This window comes from Pteronotus mesoamericanus, unplaced genomic scaffold (assembly GCF_021234165.1).
Source record: "Pteronotus mesoamericanus isolate MK-2021 breed Mesoamerican mustached bat unplaced genomic scaffold, CSHL_Meso_final contig_24, whole genome shotgun sequence".
Taxonomy (NCBI): Eukaryota; Metazoa; Chordata; class Mammalia; order Chiroptera; family Mormoopidae; genus Pteronotus; species Pteronotus mesoamericanus.
The window spans coordinates 26,259,651-26,272,943 of record NW_026555100.1 but is presented as its reverse complement, the minus strand read 5'-3'; the positions used below and the strand labels follow the sequence as shown (position 1 = coordinate 26,272,943).

The following is a 13,293-nucleotide window of genomic DNA, read 5'->3' as shown; positions in this document are numbered from 1 at the left end:
CCTTGGTAGGGGCTGAGCAGGTGTCTCTGCTGCTTCCTGACTTTAGAGAATTGGAGGCTCAAGAGTTCTTTCAGGCCTTGAACAGTTTTCCCAGCCATTTTAGGTTCAGACTTTGGTTCCTTAGCTAGTACAACTCTTTTCAAAAGGAAATAGTTCTCTTAACTATTTCACTCTAGTTTATTTCCATATGCCCAGCCTTCCCTTCTTGGTATCATACTTACATTCTCTGTATGGTGTTCTGCTGTGCTTCCAGCCTTTCTTAATTGATTTAGTCGATGACACTTTGAACCTGTCAGGCTTTGGTGGAGAAGCCACAGCTCTGGTGTCTTTTCCCCTGAGCTATTATAATTGAAGGAATTAACTAAGAAGCCACAACCTTAACTGCCTCTTTAGTGGGAGACATCTTAACCGTTTCAGAGTGTTAAGAGTGAGTGCGATGGCCATTTTCTTCCCCTGACCCTCACCCCACAGCTAAGTGCTAATTGATCTTTTTCACTCAAAGTCTCTCTGAGTTTTATCGTTTATATGTCAGGGCAGAGAAGCAGCTGCTTTTTTCAGCCCTGCAAACCTGACTTGATGGACTCTCTTCCCTTTCCTTTTTGTTTGTCAAATAGTCAATTACTTTCTGAGCCCATCTCTCACTCTTTTTTGGGTTACCCTTTCTAAAATTCAGCCAACAGGAGACAAGAGTCACCAACACACGCTACTAAATTTTGACCTTGAACCTCTTACATGAGGTCTCCTAATTCTTTTGGTATCTATCTGCCTTCCAAGTTATCAGACATAATGGTTTTGCCAAATGTTTTGCCAGCCTCCAAAATGTGTTTCCTCCTTGCTGCCTGGCCTCTAAGCCAGTGTCACATTTTTTGTTGCTGTTGAAGCAGCGCGCCATATCAAGCAGCAGTGAGAGTGCGCCGGGTTCTGTTGCAGCAACAGACAATTTCCAAATCTCAGTGATGTGAAGAGCAAAGGCTTATTTTGTGCTCATGCTGTATGTCGTTGAGGATTGGCTGTGTTCTCTCCCATCACTATGGGCAAGTTCTAGAGGGCCTCATGCCTGCACCCTAATGCCCTGGCCTGGAAGCGATGACCTACTCATCAGTTCTCACCATTAAAGCAGATTTCCTTCAGCATTGTTTTTGAGCCCTGTTCATCTTGAGATCTGTAAATCTAGTTATTTTCAACTACTTATCTATAGCACCAGGTTTTGTGAATATCAGCGTCTAGTTTAGATACACCTCATTATGGAAAAAACCATTTTGAATGAGTACATCAGTTTACTTGTTTGCTTAAGTCTTCTTGTGCAGTTTGAACTTCTTCTTCTTCTGAACATCTTTGATGAATATTCTAGAAATTTTAAAAAATGACACCTGGCATAAGATGGAGGAGTAAAGGATAAACGCAAACATTCTCTATTTAGAACTGCCATCACTTCTGGCAAATGTGGAACAGACTCTTATCAGTGATTCCACTGAATTTATCAAAACACCTGGATGTCCTGGATTAAAGAAAAAATGAGTGATAAGTGACAGCTGCTTTGGGATGTTCTTCCTTCCCTTTCTCTTCTGTCTGCATCTGCAGCTTGTGTACGGGAAGCTTAGATTTAGGGAGACCTTGACAGCAGGAAGATAAATAAAATTGTACATTTAAAAGTATGACACTGTTCTATAAAAGCATTAAAATGTGAATACAAGAGCATTCAGTTTTTCATGAAGGTAAGAAAGGAACATAGGTAAGTGAAAGCAATTTCTACCGCCATTTCATCGTATTCCAGTCCTATTCCCTTTTACCTTAACCAAAACTGCTGATTAACACTTAACTGCATTTTTAAAACTTGACACTTTCCCCCCACTTTTGTTGAGTTGCCAAAAAAAAGCTTTGAAATGGCTGAAAAATGAGCTGGAGGTAAGGCAGGAAGAAGAAACCAGGACTCTAAATAACTTATAGGTGTCCCCTGCTGCGTTTCAGAAGGGAGACTTCTTTGCAGTTGCATGTACTTAGAAATACTCGGCCAAACAAAAGGCTGTGCAGTGACTCTTCATCCCAGAGGGCTGGTGCCGTCTGTGGCTGGGTGAATGCCGGGTTTCTGGGACAGAACTAGATTATTTTCTGGGTTTCACGCTGCTTGTTCTGTCCATCCTGTGCTGAGTTATCTCCTAATGTTCATGATCACTGGGGTTTTTTTTAAAAATATTTATTTATTTATTTTTGTACTTCTGAATGTACTGGAAGATTTAGGTGTAGAATTTTCTCCATCCTCTCCCCTGATTTCTAGCCTCCGCCCATACAAGCTGCTCATCCTGCTACCCTCTAACGATAGTAACAACCTGGAGGGGTGGGCTTCTCTACATTTCTGCAGGCTCATATAATCATGAACACACGGGGGTCTTCTTTCCTTGCATCCTCTGTCCCTTCCCCTTTTTCTTCTCTTTCCCCCTCTCTTCCTTACCTCCTTTCTTTTCAAGTCAAGTAGGGTCAATAAATTACTTCTACTTTATGAATCTTTGGGTTTTCTCATTAACAGAAAATGGGGATATCATTCCAGACAGCTAGTATAAGTCTCATTTATTCTTTTTTAATGGGTACACAGTATTCTGTGGTTTGGAAGATACACATTGTATTAAACAGTTTCCTTGTTAAAGGGCATGCACTTCTGTTTCCAGTTTTTGTTTATTTTTAATTTGGCTGCTCTAAAGGGTGCTGCAATGGACATTCTGATACCTATACTTCAGTACTGGTGATTTTTAAAATAAGGTCCAGGAGAGGGATTAGCTGGGTGAAAAATGCATGTGTTCTTTTAGTTTTAATGTATGTGGCCAGTCTTTCCAAAATGCTCATCCTAGCAGTGTTCTGGAGTGCCTTTTCCCCATCCTACCAGGTGTAGGTGTGTGTCTACCCTACTTTGATAAGAATGAATTATAACTGCAACACTGATTGCATAGCTCGGCCACCTGTTGACATGCCATAGAGTATTTCATTAGAGTTCAAAACTAGAGCTCTGGTTAACCTATATGATGAAGGGTGGTTGTGATTATTTTTTATACTTCTTAAAGAATCCATAGAAAATTTATAGTCGGGAGGGAACCGGAGACCACTGTAATGCAATCCACTCTTCACAGCTAAGGGAATTGAGATCCCAGAGGTGGAGGGCTTTGGAGTGAGCTAGCTGTTTCTGGAGGGCGGTGGTTCTAAATCCTGTCTCGCGGCTTCGTTTCTTACCTACACTGGCCCACGCTGACAGCGAGGTTTAGCGAATGGACCAAGAAACATCATTTGTGAGCTGACTTGACTAGTAAGGATGAACTGTTTCCACTGTTCTATTATCTTCTGCTAGAAAGAGCACGCTTCCCTGCCTACAGTAGGCTGTGTGGGATTTGTTTTGCAAAGATAATAAGACATTTGTTAACTTGGTCTCATCAGTGGAATTTGTTGATCTTAATCTTTCAGGAGTTTGGAATTCTGTTTTTCCACGTGGGAGTTACTGCTTACCCAGTGTGGAGCACCCACAGCTAACTGACAGCAGCGATGCACAGGAAAGAAGATTCTGTGTGCAGGGATGGCTTCCTCCCATGTACCGCTCCCTCCTCCCTCCCCAGCATACGCATGGAGAGAGAGCAGTAGGGTTGCTTAGAAAAAAGGAACTTTTGTAGGTCCCACTTATGTTCCTGGCAATGTACTTTCTAAGCATAATATGCACAGTTTCACAAGGGATGTTCTCTAGGGCTACATAAAATAAACTTTTTGAAAACAGTTCTTTAGGTCCCTGGGTCTTATCTCGGTTTTAATATTAAAGTTTCAGATTTAGCCCCTGGTGTCTGCTGAGGGAATGAAAAGGGAGACTCCAGATTTTGGCTACTCCTTTGGGTGTGCTCTCTGCAGAGAATTTGACAGCACAGCATCGACTTTCCAGCTTGCGTCTAAATAAAGTCCGGCTGGTTAGGGAGCTCAGCCAATTCTCTTAATAACAGTAAAAATAATTACAGTGGAGATTCATTCTGTCATAAGCCAACAACTCCAGCAGATTTAAGTACTCATGTAATGTCCACAGTTTCTGTGACTTTAGTGAAATGACGTATAGTAAGCCCAGTTTTACCACATAAGTTCCTGTGGCATCTCATCAACGTTATAACAAAAGGGTGTTATTCGAAGACCCGCTGTGTGTGTACGTGTGTGCATGCGCTCGTTTATATAGTGCAGTGAGTTAGAAGATGGACCACAAAACGTCGTCTGTGAGGTACCCGTGTGTGCCTCCCTCTGAGGCATGGCTTTGCATTGCAGACCTGGCCCGGAGCTGTGCTTATTCGCCAGCCTGCCTGTCAGTGGCTGTGGTTATTCTGGTTTAGCATTTCCCAAGCCTGTAGATTGGAACCACTGGGGAACTTGTAAAAAACAATCATGCCCAGGTCCCACCCCTGAATTACATCAGAATTCATGGGAGAGGAGACCAGAAATTGGAGTGTTGAAGGTAATTGGAACACGCAACTGGATTTGGAACTTCTGGGTGGGCCACTTGAGATGGAACCACTGTCTCTGCTTAATGAAGAAAGAAAGGAGATGTAACAGAAGCTGTTCTCTTTAAAATTCTGCCACCCTGGGGATCCTTGTATCTGCCCATCATCTGACATAGCCCACTTTTTCTCCCTGCCTGCTTCCTGTTTATTCTGTAGATTAAAGCAGTGGAGTCATGCTTTATGAAGTCAGCCCACAGAGGCAAAAGTCAAATGCTGTAAAAATTGTCATTGAAAAGTGCCCTAGGAAGGCACCGTGAGGGTTAGAAATCAATACACTGCATATGGGTGCACCTAGCATAGCTGGTTTTTCCTCTGGCTTTAGAATAAGCCAGTGTTTCTTTGGCTAAGATTCTGATAAACCAGTTAGCCTTTGGGAGCTACGATGTATGCAAAATACATACCATTGAAGCATTGGAGCTTCACCCGTCTTGGTGAGATTTTTCAAGCCCTGAGGAGCTCTGAGCCTGGCTTAGGGAGCTGCAAAGTGCTGTGTCTCACCTCACAGTCAGTCTCGATGCAGACTCTGAGAGGAGTGTGGGCAGGATAAGGGGCACCATTTAACTTGTGAATTTCTCCTTGCCTGTTTTTTTTTTTTGGCACATAAAGTTGAAATCAAGTAAACTGAATGTTAAATGCGCATATAGATGTGACACCATGGCATTTCATTATTAAATATTTAAAAAATGGTGTATTTCCTTCCATGTATAGAGTTAATCAGCACTCTGTCTTTCCGTCCTGTAGCATTTCCGTGGTTTGGCATGGATATCGGTGGAACACTGGTTAAGTTGGTCTACTTTGAACCAAAGGATATTACAGCTGAAGAGGAACAAGAGGAAGTGGAAAACCTGAAGAGCATCAGAAAGTATTTGACTTCCAACACCGCTTATGGGAAAACTGGGATCCGAGATGTCCACCTGGAACTGAAAAACTTGACCATGTGTGGGCGCAAAGGAAACCTGCACTTCATCCGCTTCCCCAGCTGTGCTATGCACCTGTTTATTCAGATGGGCAGCGAAAAGAACTTCTCCAGCCTTCACACCACTCTCTGTGCCACAGGAGGCGGGGCTTTCAAGTTCGAAGAGGACTTCAGAATGGTATGTGTGTTTGTCCTTGTTAATAAAACCACCTCTTGGAGAAGGGGAGGGAGGGAGGGAGAAAAGAAAACTTCTCATATGTCCATAATCGTGGCATCTCATACCAAAGAATTAGGCTACTACTAGCCTTGGGGTTTTGGACAAGTTTACTTCACCTCTCTGCCTCAGTTTCCTCATCTATATGAATAGTTACTACCTCATAGGTCTGTTACATGAAAGATTAAATGAGATAATATGTACCTAGCACTTTGTTAATGCTCAGTAAATATTAGCTGTCATCATCACTTTTGTTATAATTACTGCTGCACAGTACGCTAAAGACAAGTTGATATAAAACTCTCTTCTTAGTTTCCCACAGACACTGCCATTTCTTGAAAAGCATAATCACTGTGTCAGTTTCATAGATACATAGACTGAGGCTCACAGGAAAAGCTTCTGTAAATCTTATTAAAAATTATTACTTCTGTCTACCTATTTGCACTTTTTATTTTTTAATTTTTTAAAAAGATTTTATTTACTTTTAGAGAGAGGGGAAGAGAGGGAGAAAGAGAGGGAGAGAAACATCTCTGCGAGAGAGACATTGATTTGTTGCCTCTTGCGCAACCCCAACTGGGGACCTGGCCCGCAACCCAGGCAAAGTGCCCTGACTGGGAATTGAATTGGTGACCTTTTGGTTCACAGGCCAGCACTCAACCCACTGAGCCACACCAGCCAGGGCTGTCTTTTTATTTTATGAGTGTCACTCAGGTTTTACTCACAAACAAAAATGAACTCTTTGATATTATTTATCGGTGAACTCCTTCCTTAATGAACACAGTTTGGAGAGAGTGGTGCTATGTAGTACAAATAATGCCGTATCCTGACTGGCAGTGCTTTCCAGCTCTGTGGTGCCCGTTGGGATCGGACAAATTTGGCTTAAATGGAAGAAATGAATGAGTGACGTGGAGTCCAAACTTTCTCTTTCATTTCGTAGTCCCTTAACACCAATGTGTTCCAGTTTTCCCATCTCTGCCGGCACAGTAATCTCTGTACTGTCCAGTCTCGTCTCACAGGGAATAAATTGAGAGGAGAAAAAAAGTAGGTGGAGAAAGTAAAGGAAGCTAGATTAACAAAAGTGATTGAACACAGGAGAAGGAAAGGTTGGACAATTTGGGGGTTAATCTTGCCAGAGTTAAAATATAGGAAGGCAAGATATAAAATACATTTTCTCAGAGGCTAGAGTACAAATTACTGGCGTTTTGTCATGGAAGTAATGTATATGTGCTGCTGGAGCGAGCACTGTCCTGGAAGTAATGTAATCCAGTCTTGTCATTATGTCTATCATTAATGAATAAATTAATGAATCAATGTGTTATTCATGGTACTAAGCTGTAAATGAAAATTTTATCTGCATTGTCAAAGCTAACATTGTTTATCGCTTCGATTATATACTAAGTAGTTTCTACTGAGGAGTCCTCCCACAGTACCCTAAGGGAGACGGATTATATTCAGGTTTTGGCTTCTTTCTTCCATGTCCCCTTTCCCTACCCAGCAGTAGAATTTGATGCTGCCACCTACTTAAATGATTCATGGGATCTTTTTCCCAGCAAAGAGGTCCAATGATCCAAGAGTTTTGAAACTGAGAAGGCTGAGATCCAGGAACGTGAAAATTAAATTTGAGTTCATAGTCAAAAAAGAATTGAACCTGAATTCTAGTCCTGTGTCTTCATCTAACTAACTGGGTAACTTCGGGTGAAATACAGCCCAGCCATGGACCTCCATTTCATCATCTGATTTTTAAGGCAACAAACTAGAAGGGATCTCTGGAAAACAGGAAGCGCGGCGTTCTTGTGCTATATGAATAAGAAAACTAAATCTAAAGAGAGATTAAAAGATTCTAGGAGTCCCTCCATTGGTAAGAGCTGGGATATCACCTCATTTCTGATTCAGACAGGAGGAGTGCTAACCAACACTAGTGCTCTAAGCTCCCTAGGTCACTCAGGGACACCCTACTGTCTATCTCCCTTGGGGAGCCGGAAGTGAACCCAGGTGACCTGGAGCATTTATTGCAATGTCTGTTAATGCCTCTATCCCTCCTCTGGGGTAATGTATGTTTTGGGAGGAAGTTACTCAATAGATGTTGGCCATGGGCAAGTGTGTTTCTCTAGGTTCTGAACTGAGAAAGATCCTACATTATTGCATTCAAGGTAGAGAAGCCTCTGCTCCCTCAGGCAGGCTGTTGGAGCCTAATGATAGACTGGAGCAGGGAGCAAGCTTGAAATACAGTCACGTGTGCCGCTTAATGATAGGGATATGTTCTGAGAAATGCGTCATTCGATGATTTCATTGTTATGCAAAAACATCATAGAGTGCACTTAACACAAATCTATATGCCATAGCCTACCACTGTCTTGTATAGTAGCCTGTTGCTCCTGGGCTACAAACCTGTTCAGCATGTTACTGTACAGAACAACATGAGATTAAATCAAGCACAAGAGAAAATGATACAGTCTTGAGACGTGGTAAGCACCGGATGTGTGAGGCTGCTGCTGGCATAACATGGCATACTGTTTATAGCTAACTTAGTCTTTTTAGCAGTAGAAAGCATACACTCTAAGGTGGCAATAAGAGTAGTAAATACATAAACCAGGAACATAGTCGTTTTTATCATTATGAAGTATTATGTGCTGTACATAATTGTGTGTTATACTTTTATACGACTGGCAGCGCAGTGGGTTTTTCTACACCAGCAGCACCCCACAGGTGCAAGTAATGTGTTTTGCAGTAGGACATCACCACGCCTATGAGGTCACTGGGCAATAGGAGTTTTTCAACTCCATTACATTCGTATGGGACTACCATCATTCATGCAGTCCCGCATTGACCAAAATGGTATGTCAAACGTGACTATATTAGCCAAACAGCCTGGCCAGGCGGAGCATACACCTTTAAAAGAAAGTACATGGCTGCCTTCTGTTTCCATGCTCAGTCTTGCCCAAAGTGAAGGCGGAATTGAGGAAGACCGATCTCTTCCCATAGCCTTTTGTCAGTGCACTACGTGATGTGCCCTTATCCTGCCAAAGTTTTTGAGGAAGAATAGGTTTCAGCATCTTTCCTCAGCATTCATTTACTCACTCATCAAGTATTTATTGTGCTCCTATGTGCTAACTACTGTAAAGAACAAAAGAAAACCCCTGCTCCCCTTGAAGTTACGTTCTAGTTTAGGGAAATGAACAATCATCAAATAAGCCAGTGAATATAGAATAAAGCAAATGGCAGTAAGTGGAGGGACAAGCAGGGCAAGAGGGTAGGGAGTTCTGGGATGGCCATTGTGTGATGAGGTAATGTTGCAGCAGGGACGGGAAGAAGTAACAAAGCGACCAGGCCAGAGTCTGGAGAAGAGCAATTTTAGGCAGAGAGAACAGTAAGGGACCCTTAGGTATGCTAAATCCAAGCTCTTCTCCTTTCCAGAATAGGAAATTGAAGGTGCTTACTTAGTTGTAAAGGATCAATGTATACTACTGTAAATATTAAACAGTCTGACAAACAAAATAGCATATTTGTAAAGTCCTGTCATTGTTATTGTATAAAATCACTGTTTTTGGTATAATACAATTTTGTATGTGTGTGTTTTAAAAATCTGAGTAATCAGCATTAACTAAAGATGCTCAGCAGACCCTGAATAGTTAGCAATTATGTCTGATAACTATATCCTTTTCATACGTAGTAAATGTACTTAAAGTTAACTATTCTTCATCCAATTTAGAAGGTACATGAAAGAGCTATAAACCATGAGACAAACATTAAATTGGAATCCCCACCTTTCAGCTGAACAAAGCTACATTTCTTTCTTCCTTTTTCTTTCCTTCTTTTTTCCTCTCTTTTCCTTCCTCCCTCTCTTCCTTCCTCCCTTCCTTCTTCTAATATTTTGGGATCACTATCACAAAAACTCCTGCCTGATGAAAGTTAGCCTTCAAAATTGATAAGACATTGGTAAGCCATGGATAATGCCACTGTTTAAAGTGATCCCCAAGCAGGAGGCCCCTGTGTGGCTGTACACCAGGACACTTAACACCTGGTGCACAGTTAACTTGTGTCTATCCCCACTGCTGTGACTTTTGTTTTAAAGAAGGTACCAGAATATTTTACATACCAAATCTAATATTACCACCCATAACTATACTTTCTAACTTCAATAAAACTATTCTTTAGAATGCAAAGTATTCTAACAATAAAAGAATTATAGAAAAAATTATCCTTTTTGTCCACCTAACTCCTCATTAGAATAGATAACTTGCCTCGTGAGTTTTTCAGTTCAAGACTAACATTAATTAGAAATTAGAAGTTACTTTTTTAATTACTTTAAAAAAAAAAGACCTGCCCTCTGAACAAACAGGATATAACAACAATCTCATTTGTTAGACATGAGATTTAGGGAAGAGAAAAAGATTTTCTGATTGTTTCATTACATTTTTTTTTTTTTTAAGGTGTGAGGACTTAAGAATGGGCCTTCATTGAGGGAACAGTCTAAACACAGTTACTAATGGTAGAAAAATCATCCAGAGGGAATAGGGTAATTGTGGATATATGATATTCAAAATCTAAGTTGACCATTCAAACATATTTATTGGTTTCTGTTATTAATCTGGGAACTGATTTGTGATAGTGCAGGAGCATAAGGTTCGGTAGACAAGGTCCTTTTCCACTTCATCCTGCCTTTATACTCTTGAGCACTCACTTGTGGCCCCTTTTATATAATTGGGTGTGTGAGGAGGAAGAAGCAGTCTTCCGGGATCTGTTCTGTTTCTCACTGACAATAGTATCGAACCTCTTGGGGTGGTTTTTAGCAGATTTATTTATTTCTTTAGGTAGTTATTTTTGACAGACTGAGTGGAAGCGCATAAAGAGAACCCCTTCCAATTGTATCCTGACCATGCTTTGTGTTTGGAGCCCATATTTTTTCGAATTTTAGAATACAGGGAATCACTGATAACAAAGAAAACTAAGCCCAGAGCAAATGTTTCTCTGTAGCTGGGATCTAGACATGCTGTTTTAGGCTTTCCACAAAGTTGGTTCGGTTGACTAATGAACTGCAAAGTCTGAACAGTAATTCCCGTCTTGTTTTGAATTGTAGACGGTGTGTATAAAACTGCAAGTAATAACTGGGCTCATTGCTTACATAGGAAAACCCATCCTTTTACCTGGATGGTGAAGGCTTCTGAGGGAGGTCTCGATGGGTCTCAGTGAAAGTGACTCATATTTCTGCTTCCCAGTTTGGAGATGTATGACCTCAGGCTTCAGAAACCTTCATCCCTCAGTAAAATGTGTAGAAGAGATGTTTGTTGCTAACACTTTCTTTGAAAATGATTTTGAGGGGAAAGGTGAGATAGCAATGTTTTCTTTGCTTAATTTGCCCTGACACGCTTTTCTTTTTCCCTAGCATAGTTTCAGGATGTCCAGCTGGACAGACTTTGTCCATGTTTGTGATGTTGTTTCTGGACATGGCTATCGATATTTTTGACAGACCTGAGTAATTATTAAGCGGGTTAACCTATGATCCCAAAACTGGCTGATGAAATTTGCTGCTCTTTAATTTGGGATGATCCAGGAAGTGAAAGCTTTCCTGTTTCAATTTAACAAATGTTTATTGAGCAATTGTTAGGACAGGCCTTTGAACATGGCACTTAGGGGCACCCAATGAACCAGAAAACAAGCCAGAATGTGACCAATGAGATAAGTGTAACAAAGGATGCTGAGGAATAGAATTTGTACTGCTGTGTCTCACTTTAGTCTTTTGGATCTGCAGGTAATTTTATACTTCCGGCATTACCCCTTTCAATGTATCTACTTGCATGCATCTCACATCAAAATTTCACTTGGTAAAAAATGAAATGTTTGAAATTACGTATGAGATGGATTTAATTTATAACCAGCTATCATTTAGAATGATTTTTTTCTGTTTATCAAGAAAAGTTCTACCACCTTGTTGGTAACGTGTTCTAACTAATTCTGTTCTGCAGGGATAGCTTCAGTGGATTCTGTTGAATGGGAAATTCAGACGAGTGACACAAAGTCAAAAGTTTTCTTCTAGCTGTTAACTTTTGTGATGAAGATGGTGCCCCTTTTGGCAAAATATCTTAGTACTTATATAAGTGGTTTCCAGACCTCAGAAGCAGTACCCTTTGTGAATGAGGACAAGAGAAGAACAGCAAGTCTCTGGGAGATATTTTGCAGGTTGTATCACATGGGGAAAGTTATTTAAGCTCTAGGAGCCTTCACCATAGAATGAGTACCTACTTACAGGGTTTTTGTGAGAATTAAATTATCTAGTACAAGTGCTTGGCATGGAGTAAACAATAAATACCAGTTATTTTCTTAAAGAGATTTTTAAAAATTTAAGTTAGATATTATAAATTATCTATTTTCATTGATTGGTGATTGCTACATTTTTTTTGGTCCATGGAAAATTAGTATCAACCCAGGCGTTTGAACTGGCAGCGATGCCATTCTTGAAGATCATGAATTAGACTTTTGAGGATGCAAAGTGGCCACTCACTCCTCAGGCTAGCCCATAGCCAACTCATTCCCCTTTACCTTTTTCCCCTCTGTACCTAGGAGAATAGTTTTGTCACATAGGAGCATGAAAAGACACTTTGAGACCACCCAGCTATTAATAAAAGAGCTAACATTTGTTGAGTCCCTTGTACATGCCACACCCTATGTAAGCATTATACATATGCTATTATTATCATGTCATCTTCACAATAACACTATGCAGTGGGTATTATTATACCCATTTTACAGATGAGGAAACCAAGGCTTGAGAAGTTAAGTAACATGCCTCACACCCCTCAGTTATGTAAGTATTAGAGCGAGAATTCAAAGCCAGTTCTGCCTCACTCCAAAGCTCAGGCCTGGGGAAAGGGGAGTTGGACTTTGTGGCCTAAGGAGATTGTCCCCTTCTCCCAGGCTCAACATGCCACCCTCGGGGACCTCATGTCCTGCCAAGGAAGTGTAGGATTCCTGATGCTTTCAGAACGTTCTCATTCCTCCCCCCTTGAGAAGCCCCTGTCTCAGTGGTATGTCGTATGTGTTTCCTGTGGCTGCTGTAACAAATTACCACCAACTTAGTGCCTTAAAACAACAGAAATTTATTCAGTCACAGTTCTGGAGGCCAGAAGACCAAAATCAAGGGGTCAGCAGGACCACACTTCCCTTCAGAGCGCCTGGGCAGTTTCCATTCCTTGCCTCTTTCAGCCTCTGGTAGTTATTGGCACTCCTCGGCCTCTGGTGCGGCCCTCCGGCCTCTTCCTTCATCCTCACATGGCCTTCTCCTCTCTGTCTATCAAGTCTTTCCTATGTGTCTCATAAAGAAATGTCATTGGAACCTCAACAGGTAATCTAAGATGTTCTTTTCATCTCAACATCCTTAACGTAATGACATGTGCAAAGACCAGTTTTCCAGATAAAGTAGCATTCACAGATTCCAAAAATTAGGCCGTGGACATTATCTTTCAGGCGCTCCCCTTCCGCCCACCTCACATGCTAACAGGATGCTTTTTCAGCAGCCAGACAAGCTGCCATCCTCTAGCTTGCACTGTGGGCAGACAGGATGGCCGGTGTCCAGCCAAGGCTAATTATCAACAAGATTTTACAACTTGGTATTTCAGGGTGTTTCTATACTTTTAACGTCAATAACACCTTTTAGG

The 13,293-nt window shown here is 41.2% G+C and overlaps 1 protein-coding gene across 4 annotated transcripts in view; it reads left to right on the top strand.

The window, feature by feature from the left end:
- Positions 1–13,293, top strand: part of PANK1 (pantothenate kinase 1) — a 51,503-nt gene that overhangs the window by 22,034 nt on the left and 16,176 nt on the right. For all 4 annotated transcript variants that reach the window (XM_054572825.1, XM_054572828.1, XM_054572827.1 and 1 more), the window contains exon 2: positions 5,253–5,605. In XM_054572825.1, the coding sequence (XP_054428800.1) occupies positions 5,253–5,605 (353 nt within the window). The remainder of the gene's footprint in view (positions 1–5,252; positions 5,606–13,293) is intronic.